This window comes from Suricata suricatta, chromosome 3, assembly GCF_006229205.1.
Source record: "Suricata suricatta isolate VVHF042 chromosome 3, meerkat_22Aug2017_6uvM2_HiC, whole genome shotgun sequence".
Taxonomy (NCBI): domain Eukaryota; kingdom Metazoa; phylum Chordata; class Mammalia; order Carnivora; family Herpestidae; genus Suricata; species Suricata suricatta.
In genome coordinates, this window is record NC_043702.1 from 31,782,107 (window position 1) to 31,805,761 (window position 23,655).

The following is a 23,655-nucleotide window of genomic DNA, read 5'->3' on the forward strand; positions in this document are numbered from 1 at the left end:
TGAGGGAGAGAAAGCTGGAGTGTGAGAGACTGTGGAGAATGGGGGTTTTGAAAAGCTCCTGTATGTACTGGGAAACCTAGAAAATCCATGCATACATCCAGGATGTGATGCATGCTCAGAGAAGACAATAAGCTTTTATAACTGGCTGTCTTTAGGCTCAGCACTAGCAGAAAGTGAAAGCTAAAGCAGAATTGTAAAAGGTCTGGAAAATGTTAAAGGAAGGCCTCAACACAAAGTCAGTCTGCAAAGACCCAGAGAGTATTTTCTTTTCTTTTTTTCTTTTGTTTCCTTTTTTGCTCATCAGGATATTCAAAATGTCCAGTCTTAAGTAAAAAATTACAAAGTATGCCAAAAAAACCCAAGAAAGTATGGACTATTCACAGGAAAAAAGAAATTAAAGTAATTATCCCTGAGGATAAAGATACTGAGGTTACTAGAAAAGAGATGAAATATGCTCAGAAGATGAAGAAAACCATGGACAAAGAATTAAAGGAACCAGGAAAACAACATCCCAACAAATGCAGAATAGCAATAAAAAGATAATTATAAAAAAGAACCAGAAAGACACTTTGGAGCTTAAACATACAAAAACTGAAATGAAAAATTCACTAGAGTGATTCAAATGGCAGATGTGAACAGAGAGAAGAAAGAATTAGTGAACTTGAAGACAGAAGAAATTATGCTATCTTGAGGAACAGAAACAAAAAAGAAATGAAGGAAATTAAACAGAGCCTAAAAGACTAGTGAAGCACCATCAATTATGCCCAAATACACATAATGGAAGCCCCAGAAAGAGATGAAGGAAAAAGGGGCAAAAAGAATATTTGAAGAAATAATGGTCAAAAAATTTCTAAATTTAATAATAGGAATGAATCTACACATCCAAGAAACTCAATGAACTCTAAGTAGGATGCACTCTAAAAGATTTATCCAGAGACACACTATAATCAAACTAAAAAAAGCAAAATAAAGAGTGAATCTTGATAGCAGCAAAAAAGAAGTGACTTGAAATGCACAAGGGATCCTCAATAAAAGTTAATAGCCAATTTCTCATCAGAAATCATGAAGGCCAAAAAGGCAGAGAGATGACATATTTAAAGTGCTAAAAGAAAACAAGTGTTAACTAAGAATTCTATTATCAAACAAAATTATCCTTCAATAAGGAAGGCGAAATTAAGACATTTCTAGATTTAAAAAACAGCTAAGTGAGGTTGTTGCTAGCAGAGCTGCCCTATAATAAATACCAAAGGGGATCATTCAGGTTCAAGTAAAAGGGCCAGACAATAACTTGAAGCCATATGAAGAAATACAGAACACTGGTAAAACAAAACAAAACAAAACAAAACAACTACACATAAGTAAAGATAAAAGCCAGTATTAGCATATTTTTGGTTGGTGACCCTTCTTTTTTTCAATATAACTTAAGAGACAAATGCACATGGGTGCCTGGTTGGCTCAGTTGGTTAAACATTCAACTCTTGAGAGTTTGTCTCAGGCCATGACCCCACTGGGCTCTGCACTGTCAGTGCTTCAGATTCTCTCTCTGCCTCTCTACCATCTCTCTTTCTCAAGATAATAAATAAAACTTAAAAATATTTTTAAAGAGACAAATGCATAGAATAATAATTATAAATCTATATGAATAATGCCTCAAATTACTAAGATGTCAATTCTTCTCAAATTGATTTATAGATGTAATTAAATTCTAATAAAGTTCCCAGCAGGCTCAATGTAGAAATTGAAAAATTCTACAATTCATGTAGAGGAGTGCCTGGATGGCTTGGTCAGTTAATCATCTTACTCTTGATTTCAGCTCAGGTCATGATCCCAGGGTCATGGGAGTAAGCGCCACATCAGGCTTTACACTGAGCATGGAGCCTGCTTTAGATTCATTGCCCCCTCTCTCCCCCTCCCCCTCTCTTATGTTTCCTGTCAAAAAAAAAAAAAAAGTTCACGTAAAACAAAGGAGGAGGACTACTAATGTTAGCTGATTTCAGACAAGTATAATGGTAAAGTAATTAAGACCGTGGTACTGGCATTGAGACAGACATATAAGTCAATGAAATTGAATACAGTCCAGATATACACCTGCATACATAGGGACAATGAAATTTTGACAAAGATAAAAAGGCAATTCATTCAATGGAGAAAAAATAGTCTCTAAAGATAAATGGTGCCAGAACAATTAGATAGCCATATGCAAAAAAGTGAATACTGATTGGTACCTCACACGTATGGAAAAGATCCAAAAAACAAGACACACAACAACCTCAAAATTGGCCACAGACCTATACAAATTCTAGAAGACAACACAGAAGGTAATTTTTGAGACCTTGGGTTACACAAGGATTTCTAAAATATGAAACCAAAAATATATCCATGAAAGAAAAAATTGATAAATTGGACTTCAGTACAATTAAAACCCTTTGTTCCTATAAACACACTGTTAAGAGAATGACACAAGCCACAGTCTGGGAAGAAATATTTTCAAATCATGTATCTGATAAGGGACTTGTATTCAGAATATACAAAGAACTTCAAAACTTAATAATAAATATTATTAATAATTAATATTAATAAAAATAATCCAATTTAAAGTAGGCAAAAGTCCTGAACAGACATGTCATCAAAGGATGGCAAAAGCAAGTGAAAAGATGCTAAATATTACTAGTCACTAGGGAAATTTAAATTAAAATCATAATGAGATGCTACTGCATACCTATCAGAATATCTAAAATTAAGAAGAATGGCCATACCAAGTATTGGCAAGGGTGTGGAGGAACTAGATAGAACTCTCATTCTGCTGGTGGAAATGTAAAATGTACAGCCACTGTGGAAAACTGTTTGTCACTTTCTCAAAAAGTTATGCAGACATGTATTACATGATTTACCTATTCTATTCTTAGGAATTTACCCAAGAGACTGAAAGCATACGTCCATACAAAGATTTGCATATGAATGTTCATAGGAGGTTTAAATGTGGTAGCCAAAAACTGAAAATAATCCAAATATCAACCATCAAGTGAATGGGTAAACAAACTGTAGTATAACTATTCAAAGTAATGCTACTTAGCAATAAAAAGGAATAAACTATTGACACACATAACAACATGGATAAATCTGAAAATAATTATGCTATGTGAAAGAAGCCAGATAAAAACAGTACATACATACTGTATGATTCTACTTATATAAAAATTCTAGAAAATATATACAAATAACTGGTGACAGAAAGCAGATCCATAGCAGAAAAACAAGCAGAAAAAAGTGGGAGAGGGGCAGAGAGAAGGGGACAGAGGATCTGAAGGCTCTGTGCTGACAGGCTGACAGCAGTGAGCCTGATGTGGGGCTCAAACTCAAGAACTGTGAGATAATGACCTGAGTCCAAGTCGAAAGCAAACAACTGAGCCACCCAGGTGCCCCAACAAATTATATATCTTAATATATATCTTTAATCTAAATAAATTATCTCCCTTTAAATGTTAAAATTTGTGGAGGAGATAAAAGATGATTAGAGAAAAATATAGACATTCAGGCAGAATCAGATGAGTGTTTCAACAAGAGACTCTAACTGCAAATACATAAATAATGATATCCAACATTTGGGTAAATGAGATAAAGGGGTTATCATTATTAACAATGATGAAGAAAAACAAGCAGAAAAAATAGTGAAAAAAAGAAAAGAAACTTTAAAATGTTTCCTACCTAATGACAGGAAAACAGAAGTGGGGGCTCATGACATGAAATCAGCTTAGTGGGTACATGTGAGTCAGGGGAGAGTCAAAGAGAGAATCCCAAGCAGGTTCCATACTGTAAGCACAGAGCCTTAAGTGTGCCCAAACCCATGACCTGAGCCGAAATCAAGAGTTGGATGCGTAACTGACTGAGCCACCTCGGCGCCCAAATTTTTAAAATAATACAAGAAAATTCCTCTGAATTAAAGAAATTTCCGAATTTTCAAACTGAAAACCTGTCTAGTGCAAAGCAAAATGTGTGAAAAGATCCATGCCTACATATATCCAGGTGAAATTTGATAACTTCAATGATAAAATAAAAGGTTTAAAAGCTTATAGAGACAAGAAAACAAGGGGATAAAACAAAAAGATAAAAAATAACAGAATGAGACTGGTTGGCTCTAGAGTTCTTAAGATGTCTGAATGCTTGAGGACAACAGAGTAGTAGTGATTTCAAAGGAACCACTATGAAGAAAACGTGATTTTGATCTTGAAATCATTACCTGGCCAAATTATAACACAAACGTGGGGATAAGATAGAAACATTTTTGAGGGTACAAGGACTCATGCTACCCATGCTCATATTAACACATTTAACGTAAGGAGGCATCATCAAAAAAAAATCTACAAGAAAAAGAATGAGGTGTTTTTTTTTTTAATGTTGCTTCTTGGTAGAATCTATTAAGAAGGAAGTAAGAAAAAAGTGCCAAATATATCAAAGAGAATCCAGTGGATGGTGACTTTTGAAACATTTTTCCTCAAGCAGCAGAGGCTTATAGTAAATAACATTGGATTTTTACTTCCTTCTCTATGAGTTCAAGCACAATAATATTTGTGCAGTTGATGTCTACATAATCATAATTCCATAATTTCTGATGTTTTTATTTTAAATTCTAGATCAATCTGTAGACAAACACAAATTATTTAATAATAGCTACAGTATTATAAAACTAGGAAAAAGTAAATGATAGATAGTAAGAAATAAGGATATGGTATTCACAGTCATTATCAGTAACCTCCAGAAGAAAAAGTTAGAAAGAATAACCAAAACCTCAGAACATTGTTAATAGGAATTACTTTTGAAGAACGGTGCTAGGGGTAGGTACTCTTTTCCTTTTCCATGTCCTTTTTAATGCCCTTCTATTTAATTTAATTTGATTTGCCATGTTAGGTATAACATTATAATTCTTTAAAAGTGTTTAAAATAAGAAATATAGGTACTACCATCAATAAAGGGTAATTGAATAATTAGGATATATCATACAATGGAAAACTGACTAAATGGAGAAAAAGATACATGACAGATATTGACATGAAAAACCTGTCCATAAGTAAAAAATGATACTGGATAATGAAATGATCCTACTTATGTTAAAAAAAAATTATATGACAGAGAGTATGTGTGTGCATGTGTATGTGTAAATGTTTGTAAGATGTTTATAGTGCTGTAGCAACAATGTACTAAAATGGCAGAAGCCTTTGTAGATATTTTAGTGTTTTAGACCACATTTGTTTTTTAAATATTTTATTTTTTTATTTTTATTTATTTTTGAGAGAAAGACAGACAGAGTGTAAATGAGGGAAGGGCAGGGAGAGAGGGAGACACAGAATCTGAAGCGGCCCCAGGCTCTGAGCTGTCAGCACAGAGCCCAATGTGGGGCTCAAACCCACAAATCGTGAGATCATGACCTGAGCTGGAGCCGGACGCTTAACCGACTGAGCCACCCAGGCGCCTCTGTAATGCATTTTAGTAAGCAGAATTATAAGCACACCTTGGTTTCTTTTTTAGGTAGTTTAAAATTCTATTAGCCATTGAATATGTAAGTTTCCACTAATTAACATTTTTGGTACTACTCTCAAGTGAGTAAGACGGAATTTCAATAATGTTTAAAAATATTAGCATGTTAATTATTCCAGCTGTTATTCAATCTGGCAACCTCAGACACAATTTAGTCTCTCTAGTATTTTATATTTGGAAAAAACTACAACTGAACCAAAAAGAGGACTTTTTTATACTGAAAATTTTGAAACTGTATAATATAAAAGTCAAGTAAGTTGGATTTCTGGCATTAGACAATTCCAAAAACTATCAACATCAACAGTCTATTTTTGTTTCAAATAACATTAAAACATGTTCAGTCATAAGTTCTCTTTTTAATAATTTAGCTTTTTTCTTACCAGGCTGTTTTCTTTCCAAGCTTCTGGGAATTTGGGTCTCTGTTTTTCCCTAGACACCAGAACCTGCATATCTTCAAAAGTGGGATGGTTTCCAACTTCTGTCTGAAAAGCCATCTGGTATTCTGGTACAGATTCACCTGTGTATTTTTTTTTTTTTAAGATAAAGTAAAATTTTAAATTATCATAAAATGATGGAATAACACCACAGTTTTTTTTAATGTTTTATTTATTTTTGAGACAGAGACAGAGCATGAGAGGGGAAGGGGCAGAAAGATGGGGAGACACAGAATCCAAAGCTGGCTCCAGGCTCTGAGATGTCAGCACAGAGCTCAATGCAAGGCTCAAACTCACGGACCATGAAATCATGACCTGAGCCGAAGTCAGAGGCTTAACCAGACTGAGCCACCCAGGCGCCCCCACAATTTCTGATACTAAATAAGCAAAGAAATTATTTCACAATCATTTTTTATTTCTTTAACCCCTTTGAGAATATTTGGAAATGCAAAAAAGATCCTGTTGTGGGTTTAATACAGTATCAATTAATAAATGCTTTACTTAGAATAATCTTTGATAAATTAAATGTTCGTTGATAAATCAAGAGGTAGTTTCAACCATGGACATAGCTATTTTTAAATGGTTTCTAGTATTACTAAATTGGGAGGATTATTATATACACAAGGTGCATTTAATACTTGAAAATGCCTGAATTCTTACCCTACCCAGGGCTTGAGGGTGATGAATATGAGGAGAAAGTCCAGGATATAGTACTATACACGTCTGTAGAACCAAATCTAAGTGGACAGAATGTATAGTCATCATGCCTTAATATGCCACTGGCTCTATTATAGTCCAGCCAGATTGTATCAAATGTCATGAAAATTTTTATGATTAATGGCCATGACAGATAAAATCAATATACTGATTTTTAAAAAATCCCTCTTAAGAAGTAATATCTAGATCAAGGATTTTTAAGTATCAGCATTCTACCACTGTTTAATAACCCTATTTATCACCCATAAGCTGCTGTCATGGGAAGCTTGTGATTTTTATAAAATGTGATCAAATTAAACTTAATAAACATATTGTGCCATACAGAAGATCACTGAACCAACAGTCAGGAAACCAATGGTCTAGTCAAAATCTTGACAAAGAACACAGGAGAGAGACTTTTCCTATCTGCTGGCCCCAGCCCCCATCCCATTAGAATGACAGGCTGAATCAGAAGGAAGAACACCAGAATATAAGGTACTTGAGCTCCAATAGTGGCTTCATCTCTATCCTGGAAAAGTCATTTAACTATTTTGTGTTTTAGTTTTCCTGCCAACAAAACGGCAATGTCTGTCTTCCTTACCTCACTCACATGGAAATAATACAAAAGTTATGATGATCCAGATAGATACTTTATGAGGGGTGTCTGGGTGCCTCAGTCAGGTAAGGGTCTGACTTTGGCTCAGGTCATGACCTTGTGGTTTGTGAGTTCGAGCCCACATCGGGCTCTGTGTTGACAGCTCAGAGCCTGAAGCCTATTTCAGATTCTGTGTCTCCTCATCTCTCTGCCCTTCCCATGCTCATGTTCTTGACTCTGTCTCTCAATAAACATTAAACAGTTTTTTAAAAAAGAAAATATTAAACATGTATTTAAGTTTTATGTGTCAATTTGGATATTCAAAAACCTATAAACATTTGCCCTCCACCAATATTAAAAAAGATATTACAAGGATTAATTCTATAATTTAGAATATTACAGTATCTACACAAGTGATATTTTATAACTCTAAACATTTAAGAAAACACTTATTGTTTTTTAAGTGTATTTATTTATTCTGAAGGAGAGAGAGAAAATGCAAGTTGGAGTGGGTCCGAGAAGGGAGGAGAGAGATTCACAAGCAGGCTCCGTACTGGCAGCACAGAGCCCAATGTGGGGCTCTAATTCATGAATTATGAGATCATGACCTGAGCTGAAATCAAGAGTTGGATGCTTAATTGACTGAGCCACTCAGGTGCCCCCTAAGCAAATACTTACTGTTGACAATCACCATCAATATTGAACTTGAAAGACAAAATTAAAAGTTTTAATACTGCCCATTAGTATATCACTTTTGTTCATGAAACCTCATCTAGTAAAACCTCAGTATTTGTGAACCGTAAGATATTTACTAGTATATTATATCTATCTCTCTGAGACATATATACAACACATATAGATGTCTTCCAAGTGTTATTTATTAGCTACTTTTTTTCAAATGTGGTTCAGTAGAATAAAGATTCATGATTTTACCTATTTGTTTTAAGCAGGTCTAAAATATAATGAGAAAAGCTGCTAAATAAAGTTGATATACAATCTTGTTTTGTTAATGAAATGACATTAAGAATTAGAAATTTCTAATAAAGCTTCATGGTTCTTAATCTAATTGTTCAATAGATACTTGTTTAGAGCTAACTTAGTATTAGGCACTAGGGACACAAAGATGAATGTTAATGGCATCATCATCATGAATTATATTAGTCTTACTGGTTTTTCTTAAAACTTTATAATCATTGGATTGCTCGAGGGAAGTTTTATAATCCCATTTTCTTTCAAACTGTCCAAAATAGATCAAATATCTAGAATATCAGATACCATTCTCTGCTTCTCACCTCATTTGCTATTTGTTAATTATGTCTTTAAGCAGTTAGGAACTTTTTAGTTCCCTTCTTAAATTATGCTTGTTCTCGTTCTTCCTTTTCCTTTCTCTTGACTTCCTTTTTTATTTTCCTTTCATATTCCTTCTTTATAGAAACATTGCAGCATTTCAGTATTTCATTGTAACATAGACATCTGATTCATTTATTTTGCATATAATTTACAAAGAGAGTCAGTCAATATTACACAGTATTTACATTTAATAATAAAGCATGTACTGCATTTGGAGACATATCATAGAAATTTGAAAAAATATTTTCCAAAAATGTTATAACATGCTATCCTCCATCCTTATTAACATGTTTGAGGGCTCCTTCTTATTCAACTTCATCCTGTTTCATTGTTAACATTTTTAAGAGTGTCTTGTATCTTCTTCCTTTCTTAATACTTTTCCTTCCCATACTCTGATATTTCTGTCTTCTCTATTCCACAGAAACTCCTCTAAGAATACTAATGACCTCCTCCTATTCAAATTCAAAGATCATTCCTCAGTTCTATTTTCTTTTGACCTTATATCATATGTACTGCTATCAGTCTTAGTTCTTAACATTTTCTAACACTGACTTCCAAGATACTATGATTTCTTAGTTTTCTCACTATTTTTCTGACCAACAGTCTTCTTAATTAACCTTTTGGTATAGGAAGGTCCCCCATATTCAGTCTTTATTCACTAATTTTTTGCACTCTTCATTTATTCTCTTAGAAGAGTGATGCACTCATAAGTTCCCATTTACCATTTTTATATAAACAATTTCTAAATCATTTCAATTTTAGTGCTCTCAACATTCTCTTTACTTAAAAATTAATAATTCTTAGTTTTTAAACCTTTTAAAATGTTTTATTTGTTTTTGAGAAAGGAAGAGAGAGAGAGGGAGGGGAAGAGAGAGGGGAAGAGAGAGAGAAGGAGAGAGAAAAAACTAGTAGGGTAGGGGCAGAGAGAGAGGGAGACACAGAATCAGAAGCAGGCTCCAGGCTCTGAGCTGCCAGCACAGAGCCCAACGTGGGGCTTGAACTCATGAACCTTGAGATTGAGATTATGACCTGAGCTGAAGTTGGACGCTTAACAGATTGAGCCACCCAGGGGCCCCTTAAAAATTCTTAAAAAAAAAATTTCTTCAGCTGTCCATCTATATGCCCCATATCAAAGTCTCCATAACTGGAGAAATTCATGTTTCCAATATAAACCAGTGTTTTTTCCTAAGTTCCTGGCTGCCACCCTCATTATTTCTTAGATCTCTGAATATTTCTCAGTTCCTTAGATTTTCTTCTAATAGCTAAGAAGAACCACAGACTTCTTCTCTACATTTTCTCACATGTGGCTCCTCTTGCTCATATCCAAGATTATAGGATTTCTTATTGCAACTCTCATTATTTTCCTTTATTTTTATTTTCATCGTGGTTAAATATACATAACATAAAATTTGCCATTTTAGCAATTTTTAAGTATTTAGTCAGTCCTAAGGCAGTAAGTACATGAATACTGTGCAACTGTCACACTATCCATCTCTAGAACTTTTCCATTTTTCCAAACTGAAACCATGTATCCATTAAATAGTAACACCTTATTCTTTTACATGTTTTTAAAAGATGTTTATTTACTGATTTTGAGAGAGAGAGAGAGCAAGAGCGAGAGAGCCAGCAAGCATGTGCATGCACCTGAGAGAGAGAGAGAATCCCAAGTGGTCTCCGAACTGTCAGCATAGCCTGACACAGAGCTTGATCCCACAAACCATGAGACTATGACCTGAGCTGAAATTAAGAGTCAGATGCTTAAATGACTGAACCACCTATGCACCCCTTACCTATCTTTTTTTTTTTTTTAAAGTAAGTTCCACCTCCATTATGGGGCTTAAACTCATGACCCTGACATAGAGGATCAAGAGTTGCATGCTCTACTGACAGAGTCAGCCAGGCACTCGTCTTTTTCCTTTTTAAACTGCCTCTCGTTCTATTTCAATTCAAACTACATATCTGCTAAAATAATCTTCTGCAAATAAGATTTAATTGTCTTTCCCTTTTCATACACATAATAGTATTATCATTTATAATGCCCAAACAATAGTTATTCTTCGACTGCAGTCATTGTTGAAAAAATGCTGCTGATGGCTGTGTACTAATGCTGGTATAAGAGTCATCTTAGTCAGCCATGTTTCTTAAAAAACAAAAATTCTGGATTAAGGCATATTAAAAATATCTGTGGCCTACATTCTAGTAACAGAATTAAAAAGTTTCAAAAGCTCCAATATTACTGTGACCCTATTTCAATTCTGCTATGCCCAGAAAAACACCTCAACTGAGTACTCTGTACTTCCAATTAACTAGAAAATATACTTCTAAATAATAACTGCCTGACCTGTAGTTAATTCAAGTAATTATTAACTTATTTTATTTTTAGAATTATAAACTACTGCTAAATGCTTACTGTTTTAAAAACAAAACAAAACCTCAACCCCACTATTAATCTTTTTTATTATTAAATAGTTCCATTACGTTGTTTGTCCAATGCTGTTTCCATTTACCGTATTTCGTTTTTCTATACTTTTAATGGTGTTATTCCTATAAGATAGAAGCCATAGATATCAAGTCATTTTGTATACCATCTAGAAGAATGCAATGCACACATATTGGTAGTTAAAGTTTTTAGAGGGCAATAATGACAGTAATGTAATCCTAATAAAAAGAGAAAACCTATAAACTCATTTGGCTAATTCAAGTAAGCCTCAAATAAGCATTCATATTAAATGGGTGTTCTTTCATTGAAAGGAAGGAAGAAAAGCAGGAATCAGGAAGTCAAGAAGGGAGAATGAAAAAAATAAAGGAAGAAAGAAAGAAAAACATGTTCCAAGAGTAAATTCATGGTTTCTAATTTCTTGGGTCACTTCAGGGAATATTTTAAGTGTAGCTTATCAAATGCTCAGAGGGTGCATAAGAACAATGATGATTGCTAAAGCAATCAGAGACCAAACTAAACACAGTTAGATAAGCTATTATGAAAAATTAATTAAATTGCACTCAGAGGCACTTGGGTGGCTCAGTCGGTTAAGAATCTGACTTTGGCTCAGGTCATGATCTCCCAGTTTGTGAGTATGAGCCCCACATTGGGCTCTGTGCTGACAGCTCAGAGTCTGGAGACTGCTTAGGAGTCTGTGTCTCCCTCTTTCTCTCTGCCCCTCTCATGCTCATGCTCTGTCTCTCCATCTCTGTCAAAAATAAAGATTAAAAAAAAAAACTGCAATCAGATGCAAAGTTGGAGTCCTTTTTTTGTATATATATGATTTATTACCAGGTTGGTTTCCATATAATACCCAGTGCTCTTCCCCACAACTGCCCCTCTCTATGACCTTCCCCCCTCCCTCTTCAGCCCTCAGTTTGTGCTTAGCATTCAAAAGTCTCTCATGATTTGCCTTACTCCCTCTCCCCAACTCTTCCCCCCGCCCTTTCCCATTCCTATGGTGTCCTATTAGGTTTCTCCCGTTACACCTATGAGTGACAACATATGGTATCTGTCCTTCTCTGTCTGACTTATTTTGCTTAGCATGAATACGTCTAGGTCCATTCATTTTGCTACAAATGGCCAGATTGCACTTTTTCTCATTGCCATGTAGTATTCCACTGTATATACATACCACATCTTCTTGATCCATTCATCAGTTGATGGACATTTAGGCTCTTTCCATGATTTGGCTATTGTTGAAAGTGCCACTATGAACATTGGGTTACATGTGCCCCTATGCATTAGCTAAAGTTGGAGTCCTTTTACAAAGTTTTCCTGATTGACATCCTTTGCTAATAATGTTTCTGAACACTAGATGGCAATAAAGGTTTAAATGAAAGTAAAAACATAAAAATTGACTTATTTAATATAGGTAGAAAAAGAGAACATAACTGCTTCACTTCAAAACATATATCAAGTTTTATAGCAATTCTCTTACCTGGGAAGAGGTCTGTACATCTCATAAATATCTCCCAGTAAATGAGTCCAAGTGCATACATGTCTACTTGTTTCAAAGCTGATTCACAATCCCTCAAGTTCACAGCTCCTTCTAGAACTTCTGGTGCCATATATCTGATTGTGCCAACCTGACAAATTAGAGTGATATTTTTCAGAAACAATGTAGCATATTCTGAAAGGCATACATCAGACCACAAGTTTTACATAAATTTCATGTCAACTATATGTCAGTGATACATTATCTTACCTTAGACATGTCACTGAACCTTTCCATACCTAATTTTTTATCTGTAAACTGCCCCTCTTGAATAATTAAACTGTGGTAAAGCCATTCTATTGAATACTATTCATCAATCCAAAAGATTAAGCTAGACTATCCTATGTATGTCAATGAAGAAACATTTGCAAGACACAGTGATAAAAGTGTACAATAGTATATATATTTAATATTAAAATTTTTTTAAATTATAAAATATATATACATAGAGAGACATGTGTTTGGGAATGCAGAGAAAAAAAGGTCAGGAAGGATGTGGTGCACATTTTAATCATGATTATCAGAAGGTGACTGTCCTATCTCAAACTTGGAAATTTTACTCTAACTTCAAAAAGCAGTACTTAATAAAAAATACAGTTCCTACAATCCTCCTCCTAATGCCTGTCAAAAATGAGTTGGTGGGGGGCACCTAGGTGGCTCAGTCTGTTAAGTATCTAGCTCTTGATTTTGGCTCAGGTCTGCCATGCATGGGGCTCTGCACTGATGGCACAAAGCCTGCTTGGGATTCTCTCCCTCTTTCTCTACCTCTCCCCTGAGCTCTCTCTTTCTCTCTCAAAATAAATAAATAAATAAATAAATAAGTAAATGAACAAACATTTAAAACAATGAGTTGGAACAGCAATGATTTCCATAAAGAACTCATAAACTTCATGCAAAGTTTTCTGTCTTAATTTTGTAATTACTAACATGCTATAATTGGTAGTATGTAAAGGTAACTGTTTTGGGTAGATTTTTTTTAATGCAATTCATTGTGCTCTCAAAGTACATCAGATTGATACTTTTTGTATACACTCACCTCACTTATGGCTGCATTATCTTCTTCCCCTGGGCGTACCAGTCTATTTCCAGTCAGCCTCATGGACAATCCAAAGTCACTAATAACACAGGTTCCATCATTTTTCACCAGGACATTTCTGCTGTTTAAATCTCGATGGGAAATTGCAGGTTTATAATGATCTGTTTAGATAATTTCAAAAATTTATCAATGCTTAAATAGCACCGTTGGACATAAATTAAATATGCAGGTAATAGGGGCTACAAAAATACAGATAATTATTTTCCTGCCATTTAATTTTCTAATAACAAAAAGGGGCACAAGAAAGCAAAGCTTCAATTCATAATCATCAATATTTTCACTGTATTTTACAACATAAACTACTACTGCATGTGTAATTAATTAAGCTTTAAATATTTAGCTGCAACTAATAACCAATATGCTATTGCTTCTAATTTTAAAACATACTTGTTTTTTCCTCTTCTTCTAAGGGTAGCAAAAGGAAGCAACAGAGAAAGAAATATTTTATATAAATAACTAAAAAAAGTCAGCTTGTTGAGATGGCTCCAAATCTGTATATTGTATGTTACACTATTCTCCTATGGCTTAAATGATCAAACTTATGACAGAACATCCAGTCCTGCCCTCAGATTTAGCCCTGTTTCTAAGCCCACCTCAGTTTTCAAATCAAACTAGAAACAGTTTTACAATGGACCTGGAGAATAAGTAGAGGAGCTGGTATCTCTCACCAAGATATGAAAACCTGTTTTCTGACTTTACAGAGAAGCAGAGCACTATTACTTACCACTAGACTCTGTGCTCCATGAAGGTAGAAAGAGAACATATTTTACCTGAATGCAAAAGGCTTGGCACACAGTAAATGTTTGCTGACTGAAAGAATGTATCTAACCTAAGCTGCCCCATCAAAAACATATTTCTTTTTAAGGAAACCTAAATATTATATTAAGTAAAACTATAGCTCTTGAATTGAAAAATATTCTATACTACAATTTCTGAAATTTAAAGTAAGTGTCTAGGTATACAAAGAAATAGAGCTATCAGAACAGAGTCAATGATAAATTTATTGAGTATTTATATTTAGGCCCATATAGTCTCAGTATTTACATTCATTATTCTCATTAATGAATATGAGTCTATAATTTCACCAACAATGAAACTAAAAACAGAGGATAATGATTCCTATTATATATAAAAAATTGGGCAACACACAACTGGAGGAAAGAAATAGTAGTTAAAAAAGAGCTGATTTCTTATTAATTTTCTCCCCTCTCACCTCCTGGTATAGCCCTCCAAAGCTTGTACTAACATGGTTCACTCAACCCCTAAAAGACCTGCTTTTCTTATTCTGGATAAAACCACAATACTACTATGTATAGTATAATCTCTAGGTGATTTTTATATAAGAAATTTACAGAGATAAAAATGTTTCTATATTTGGAAAATATTTTATATTAATATCAAATCAATACTTAAAGATCTCACACTTAGGGAAATCAGGCAAAAATAATGGGGAAAATGGGGAACAAGTCAGTAATACAGTCAGAGAAGAAAATAGGGTAGTACCTTCTGCTACTATGGAAGAAAAAAAAAGACATGAAAGAATGAAAGAATTGCAAGAGGAGGGGTGGGGAGCAAATAAGGAATGGGTAAAGGAGAAAACAAGGGAAAGGAAGAGAAGAAAGGAAACAAGACAGGATTCATTACCAATGCAAAGGGTAGAAGTAAGGACTGCCTTTTTGAGAGACTCTCCCCTTAAAGTTCTCCTTGGTATTCCTTTTAATCCTTTTTATTTGGGGGTAGGGAGTGCAGAGAAAGAAGAATATACAATGATTTTGCCATGGGTAGTAGCACTATACTAGGCAAATATTTCATTTTTTAAAATGTTTTTTGCTTTTGTGTGTGTGTGTGTGTTTTTTTTTTTTTTTTGAGAGACAGAGACAGTGTAAGCAGGGGAGGGGCAGAGAGAGAGGAAGTCACAGACTCTTAAGACAGGCTCCAGGCTCTGAGCTAGCTGTCAGCACAGAGCCAGACGCAGGGCTTGAACCCATGAACCACAAGATCATGACCTGAGCCGAAGTCAGACACTTAACCGACTGAGCCATCCAGGTGCCCCACTAGGCAAATATTTCAAAGAAAAGCAGGGCATGATATTATTTTAATTGTGTTAAAAGATAAAATCTGAAAAAAAAATTTGACTCTCTGTGGACGTAGACACACACAGTAAAGGATTTGGAAGGATGTACACAGTTAATAGTAATTTTGTTAGATTTTAGTGATCTATAATATGTTCTTTCTTTGTTAAATTGGGGAGGAGTATGGTAATAAGTTTCATTGACATTATCTGGAAAAAATTAATGAGGAGGACAATTACCAATAAATAAGCAGGGTCAACTCCTTATTCTGAAGCTAAAAAAAAAAAAGCTAAATAAAATAATAATAGTATTATTTCTTACCATAAAAATTCTATGCCAAACAGCAAAGTTATATCTGAAGGTACTGGGGGGGTAAGGGGGTGGGGACAGGGTGCCTGGGTGGCTCAGTTAGTTAAGCATCCGACTTCAGCTCAAATCATGATCGGTTTGTAAGTTCCAGCCCTGTGCTGACAGCTCAGAGCATGGAGCCTGTTTTGGATTCTGTGTCTCCCTCTCTCTCTGCCCCTTCCCTGCTTGTGCTCTCTCTGTCTCTCAAAAATAGATAAACATTGAAAAAAAATTTTAAAAAGTGAAGATACCATTAAAAAGTGTTCTCTGACAAAAAGTGATATAATACTTTAAATATTTTGAAATAATATCATATATTTCCAATATCTTTAAAACATTAGGTAAAAGCATAAATTCAAATAGCTACTATACTAAAAAAAAAACCAAAAAACCCCTAAAATAGCTATTATACATTTTTCTGCAATAGAATATATATACTCAGTTTTTTAAAAAAAGGTTACCTAAACAAAAGGGGGGGTTAACTAGTTTAAGTGATATTAAGTAATATTTGAGAGTAACCCTATATTTAAATAAAACTCTTATTTGATGTAAACCATTCTTTTCAGCCAATGTTTGACTTGAAACCTTGCTAAATCATGCAAGTCTTGAAAAGGGAGGATTGTATTTTAAGTTCTGTGCTAAGTCAGCTTTTTAAGTGAATTACAATAATATTTAAGAGTAAGGAAACACAGTCCAAATTGTTAATGTCCTAAAGCACTAGAATAAGTGCATCAAATTGCTGACATAGGCAATAACATTGGTCAATTCTGTATTCAGGAAAAGCAAGATGTCAAGATAAATGAATTAATAAATTATTCAGGAGAAATCATTTATATATGAAGCAGCAGCTAGAAAAGATGATCCATGCTATTATACAATAGAACAAAGATCTAAGAAGCTGATATATTAAAGATTCTCTTTCCATAGAGGTCAAAGAAATTGAAAAAACAATATTTTGGACTGTAGTATGATAACAAAATCCTGTAAGGGGATGAAAGCTTGAAAAAGCACAAAGACTGATTTTTGCAATGAAGCTAATTTAGATGTACCTGTGATGTGAGGTATATTTTGAAACAAAGTGAGAAAGTCAATGTATTAAAGAGATGCTTTGAACAACTAGCAAAAATGTGTATTTATGATGAAGAGAACTGTAGTTATGGCAAAGAACACAAACCACAGTCCTGAAACACTGGCAAAGACTGACTCCCCATCATACATTATCCTCCTTCAGCTGAGTACAGAATCCAATATTATTTGAGAGGGCAACATAGCCAGCTTAAAAACAACAACAACAACAACAACAATAACACCAACATTTTTTTCAGCTAAGTGTGGTGATTAAGGGTGAACTAAGTTCTGGAAGATAAAAATAAATATGAGAATAGGCTTTCTGGAGGTAGAAAGGGGCAATTCCTTCGACCTTTCCTTACTGATTAGAATATAGCATGATGGACAATGAGATGACCTTGAAAATGTAAGCCATATATAAAGAATAATGGGGAAAAATAACAGAGGAGAAATATTATGGAGGCTTAGGCTACACGAATCCATGGTCTCTCTCTAAATTTTTACATGAGAAAAAAATCATTCTTATTGAAGCCTGTTATTTTTTCCCCCTGACAGATTCGACCAAACCTAACTCTAGCTAAGAGAAATACTGAGTTATAAAAAGATATGTGTAGGTTTTATACTAAAGACCAACCAAACTATAGAATAAATATCCATAAGATGTTAAAACTAAGGAATTGGTAATGCACTGTATTTCATTTAAGTAAGCAAATAAATGCAAGGAAATGTATACTATAGCATAGCTAAGAGGTTCTGAACCTAAGTCCATAGATGGACTTTAAAGGGTCTGAGAACCCCTAGAATCACAAGAACATTTTTTAAAGTATACCATACACGTATGTTTACAGAGGTGTTCAGAGCTTTAATCAAAATCTTAATAGGATCCATGACCTCTCTAGGGTTTTAAAGTTCTTTTCCTTATTCTTCCTGTTATATTTCAAATATATTTTCTCAAGCCAGATCCTTCAAACAATTGGCTACTAATAAATCTATTATATAAAATATAATCTTAGATTGAAGATATGAATAAAATTTCCCTTTGTGAATTTTGACCCACATGAGTGTCATTCATTTTCTACTTACCTCCTCGTGGCAATTCTGTATGAAGATAAGCCAGTCCTCTAGTCACAGAATGAGCCAGACGGCAAGAGCTGACCCAATCACTTGTATGGAGACTTAAATACTTGCAGAGAGATCCCTATATAAAAGAAGAAATACACAAATACCCCCAAAAAAGTGGAATTAATTTACTTGTACATGAGGAGGTAAATGAGCAGTAGCTTTCTAAAGTATTTAAGAAGGTTAGGAATCCATGGATATTTAATAAACTATGACATTTTAAAATCTCAAAAGAGTAAGACATATCTGTGAGTAGAGAGGGAAAAAGATGATGGAAAGGATAATTTAAACATTATTAATTTTTTTCTCCAATGTTAAAAAGTATAAATGATTATTTCATATTAAATGCTTCTTTGATTTCTCAAATTAAGATAGAAGAAATAATCTTTTACTCTTTCTTTATACTGTATATCTTACCAGTACAAATACAAATTATATTGTTATGGTTTACAAGTATGAAATAGAAACCTTTCATAAGTATATATGTGTCAGTGCTATTCAAGGTTCTCATCCATAAAGTATTTATTACCAGTTAGGGATAAGGAGCTTGAACCAGAATGAGTATCAGTCAAAACACTTTCCATCATCAAGAAAGTCTTTCTGAGAGGGAGAGACAGACAGACGAACTAAAAAGTTAACTTGTGACTTAGTTGATTCATATTCTGATGCGAAATCCTTATCTCAGTGCAAACCATTAATAACGAGTTTGGAAACCACCAATGCTTTACATAACAGTAATCCTCCTAAAATTCTGATTGACAGCTGATATAAACATTTAATTTTTATAAAGAACTTACATTGGGATAATACTCCATCACAAGCAAATATTCCATGCGTCCATCCGCAGTAACTCTTTCATCTCCAACTATAAAGCGAGCAATGTTGTCATGTTCCATCAAAGGCACTCTGTAAATATTCTTCTCATTGATAAAATTCTGACGATTTGCAAAGGAAAACACTTTTACAGCAACTGGACGTTCATCTAAGGAACCTTTATATACTGCTCCATATCGACCCCGGCCAATCAGCTGTAAATTTGTTGTGAAGGAAACAAGGTATTAATTCATATCACAACTGAACAATCAATTTTCTAGAAAAATGTAAATCCAAAAGTATACCACAGTTCTCTATTGCTTATAGTTTAAATTACTCCACAGTCAAGAAACTAATAAATTCCACATCTCATATGGCTCAGGAAACTCCTATAAGACCCAGCCCTCCCATAGATAACAACTATGAACTCAAACAAAATTTTAAAAAGAAATCTGAAAGTGCTAGAGAATGAACAAAAGGAAGCAGATTCTGAGGGGAGTCAACACGTAAAAGGAAGGAACACCATACGGTGAACTACTCATTTTTATAGCCTGAGAGTAGGCTGAAATGAACCCTGTGCAGTACAGCTAGAACTGTGATAGAAAATCCATAATCTTCCTGGCCCCAGGAGCCAGAGAACAGAATTTAGGGCAACCAAAAATGCTGGAAAGGGAGAGGAGAATCCCACAAAGGAGAGTGAGGGGGGAAACCCAGTGAATACTGGAGACCAATTCCAGCTAAAGATAAAACAATTGCAGTGAGATTTGAGCTTCTACCTAAGACATAAGGAGTTCACAGTATGTCCAACCAAGTTAACTGCCTACTAAAACAAATAATGGAAATAAACACACTTTAGAAAAACCTACCAGAACACAACGTCTCAATATAACATGCATAACATTCAGGACACAATAAAAAAATAAAAGCAGCAAATTGCAACCCATTCTCTTCATTTTTGGCTTTTGGGGATTTTACTTTGCTGAAACTGGTTAAGGATTTACCATGATTTATTTATGGATTTTTGTCATATTTCACTCAATATTTCTAGGTTAATTATTTAACAAACAGACTGCCTTTTAGAAAGGTTGTATCAATATATAATTAAGTCAGCAATGTTTGGGAGTGTTTTACTCAGTCCAAGATAAAATCCTGTGGTTTTAACTAGTTATTTTTTTTCAATTTAGTAAATTAGACATCTTATTATGCATTTAAAAGCTATCTTTAATTCTTTTATGAATTGACACTTCATCTTTTTGGTCCATTTTTTATGAGCTGTTTCTTCTATATTGATTTATACCAGCTCTTTAACAATTCTTTTTTTATGTGTTGAAATGTTTTATATAATTAATTCTACCACATCTATTATTTAACAGTCTCTAGTGTGGCAATCATAGTTTATTTATTCTAATAATAATCATAAAATCATTCATCATGGTAAAACTATAACATAGGTTCTGAGATATTACCAAATGAAAATTAAATTCAACATAATATATAACAGTTGTATGTACCTATAAAAATATATAACATATGCAGGCAAGTAATATTTATTTGGCATATACCATGGGTTGCTTAAATGGCACATTCTTCTCAGAATTTCACATCTTTATTCCTGTACACTGTTGCAGTGTTTACTCAAAGATTGTGTCCTTTCTAAATACACTTTGTCTCTTTTTTAAATACACTTTTTTTACTAACTCCCTTTCCATCTTTTATTTTTATCTGTGCTATTTTTTTCTATAGCACTTATTACTAGAAGTAACATACACTTATTTGTTTCACCTGTTTGTAGACTCTTTCCCACTAGAATACAAGTCTCAAAGGGGCTCTCTGTAGTTTTTATGTAGATTCTCAGTGCCTGGAATAAGCCCTGGCACCAAAGTGATAGTTAATAAAGGCTCATGGAATAAATGGATGAATGATGTAGTGAGTGAATGAAGTTACTGTCTCAGATATACTATAAGAGCAGAAAGAACAGTCCATAGTATCTAACAGCAATCTTACCTCCAACAGCTTCAGATTATCTAGGTCAAGAGAGGGTTCTGATGCTGCTGCCTCCATCATGTTCATACTGTGAAGACCTTGTTTACGGTCTCCTATAACAATAGGAAAAAAAAGTTGCTAATGCACGGTTCTCTTAAAATGAAGATCTTTATTATACTTTTTCTTATAATTGCTAAAAAGAAGAGCTACAGAAGGTAGGCAGCAAGATTTACGCCCAATGTCACCAAGATTAAAACTATTTACTAAACTAAGAATCATCTCTAAATGAAGATGAATGATGAATAATAACATTAAAGCTGAATTTTGGGAGATAGTTCCAGTAACAGATCTAGCATAAAATTCGAAAAAATATTACAGAAACATTAAAGAATGTTTTAATAACTTAAAAAAAGTTATTCAAATGAATGAATGGGTACTGATTTCCTAAAAAGCTCATCAAACCTATTATTTATTAAAACTGACTGGAGAGTTGATGATACTAAAATTGATTGATATATAGGTGTGAAAATGGTATTGTGGTTACATACATACATATAAGGTGTATGTATGTATATTTTAGAGATAATACTAAAGTTTTTACAGATAAATGACATATACAATTTACTTCAAAATATCCAATACCATGAAGGGTGTGATGAGTGCGGCTATGGATGATATATATATGTAATAATCATTGAGGCTGTGTGACAGATATTTTGTATATGCTTGAAAATTTTCATAAAAACTAGGGGAAAAGGTTTAGAGAGGATGAGAGCTATTGTAGCACAGAGATCTTCTTAGCACAGACATTTTAAAAAGGAGAAAACTGATTCTGACTAAATGGTATATTTAATAAACAAGAAAAAAAAGATGATACTTTTACCTGTCAGCATCCTGTATCCAAAGCATAAGGCAACTATCAAAACAGCTAATACAGAGACTGATGCCAAAGCAATGATTATTGTCTCATCTCGGTTAAATGAATGAGGTGGACCTAAAAGAAGACAAATTTTAAAACACAGTTATTTCTTATTTTAGTATTTTTTAAAGAATTGACAGAAAGACTATATCAATATATATTCAAATCAGCAATGTTTTGTATCAAATTAAAAAAAATAAATTTGTGATTTACAAATTATGTATTTTTAATCATACAAATGATCTTATACAGATTTACAACACTGAAACACCTGTTGGTTGTGCTAATTATTGAAATATCAACTACATCATGGAACAGCATATGCAGAATAATAGAATATTTAAGAGGACAGTCTTTGGACTCACCTTTGGTTTTACATCTTGACTATGCCACTCTCAGTGGAATTTGGCAAACTGACTTCTGATCTTTAATTTTCTCATTTGTAAAATTAGTACTCTGCCTCATAAGTCTTCTGTGAGACTTATATGGGAGTCTAAGTACTTAGCACCATGTTGAATATGTATTATTTATTTAATAAATGGCAGTTTATCAATACTGATACCATGATTATTAATGAAAAGAACATGACTTTATAGGCAATGAAATCTGAAGTGGACTTGAAACTCAATTCTACTTACCGCATTACCTTGGGAAAATTTTCTTCACCTGTCTGAGCCAAAGTTTATTCACTTGCAGACAGGGAACACATATATCTAAATTACAGGGCCATTAGGAGCATGTAAACCATACTACGTGTTAGTTCCATTCTGTAGACCAGATGAAACACACTTTAGGATGGATTTCCACAAACTGAAGCACATTCAGAATAGAATAGTGAAGGTTTAAGAACTCTAAAATGTGATAGAAAGAACTGAAGTGTCTGGTGTGGAAAAAGAAAAACACTAGAGAAGATATGACAGTTGTCTTTATCTGGACAAAAGGACTTAACAGCTAACAAGAACATAAGATCCAAAAAACAGCAGTTTTTAACTCAGTATGCACAAGAACTTATAGCTGATAAATAGAGCTGTCTAAAATGGAATGAAATAACTGTTCATTTTTTTTTTAATTGAAGGTATTTACTCAGTGGTTGGTAATAATGACCTTAGGCTAGGCTTGATGACTGATAACATTATTTGATAATTCTTTACATTCAAGGATATTGTTATTTTAAATCTTTCTCACTTTGGACATTATAATTATGTGTCATATCAAACTAGAATCATCTGTGGCAAAGTCAGAAACTTCTATGAAAAAGAGTTCCTCCAATGTGCATTCCTGTTCTAAATGAATGTATTTGTCTCAAATTAAGCACAACTGAGTATTACAATGTCAAACAATATTTCTACAAAAGAATCTATTAGTGCACTAGAATACTTACTTATTTAGCAAGTTAAACTCCAGGCTTGTGCCTAAACCCAAAGTCACTTTATTATTTTTAATTTTTATTTATTTATTTATTCAAATATAACATAGAGTGTTAATATTAGTTTCAGGTGCATACAATATAATGATTCAAAAATTCTACTTATTTCTCCGCACTCATCAATATATGTAATAATCTTTTAATCTGCAGCATATTTACTGGATTTTATTAGACTTTAACATAAAGATAAATGTACTTACTTCTACAGAATAAATTACAGGAAGAAA

The 23,655-nt window shown here is 33.7% G+C and overlaps 1 protein-coding gene across 1 annotated transcript in view; it reads right to left on the minus strand.

Annotated features, from left to right (window-relative positions):
- BMPR2 (bone morphogenetic protein receptor type 2) overlaps positions 1-23,655 on the minus strand; it is a 201,451-nt gene that overhangs the window by 17,974 nt on the left and 159,822 nt on the right. Inside the window, exons 4-10 of the mRNA XM_029934043.1 lie at positions 21,967-22,077; positions 21,105-21,196; positions 19,085-19,315; positions 18,252-18,366; positions 13,621-13,781; positions 12,528-12,675; positions 5,913-6,049 (exon numbers count right to left, since the gene is read on the minus strand). Coding sequence (XP_029789903.1) covers positions 5,913-6,049; positions 12,528-12,675; positions 13,621-13,781; positions 18,252-18,366; positions 19,085-19,315; positions 21,105-21,196; positions 21,967-22,077 — 995 coding nt within the window. The remainder of the gene's footprint in view (positions 1-5,912; positions 6,050-12,527; positions 12,676-13,620; positions 13,782-18,251; positions 18,367-19,084; positions 19,316-21,104; positions 21,197-21,966; positions 22,078-23,655) is intronic.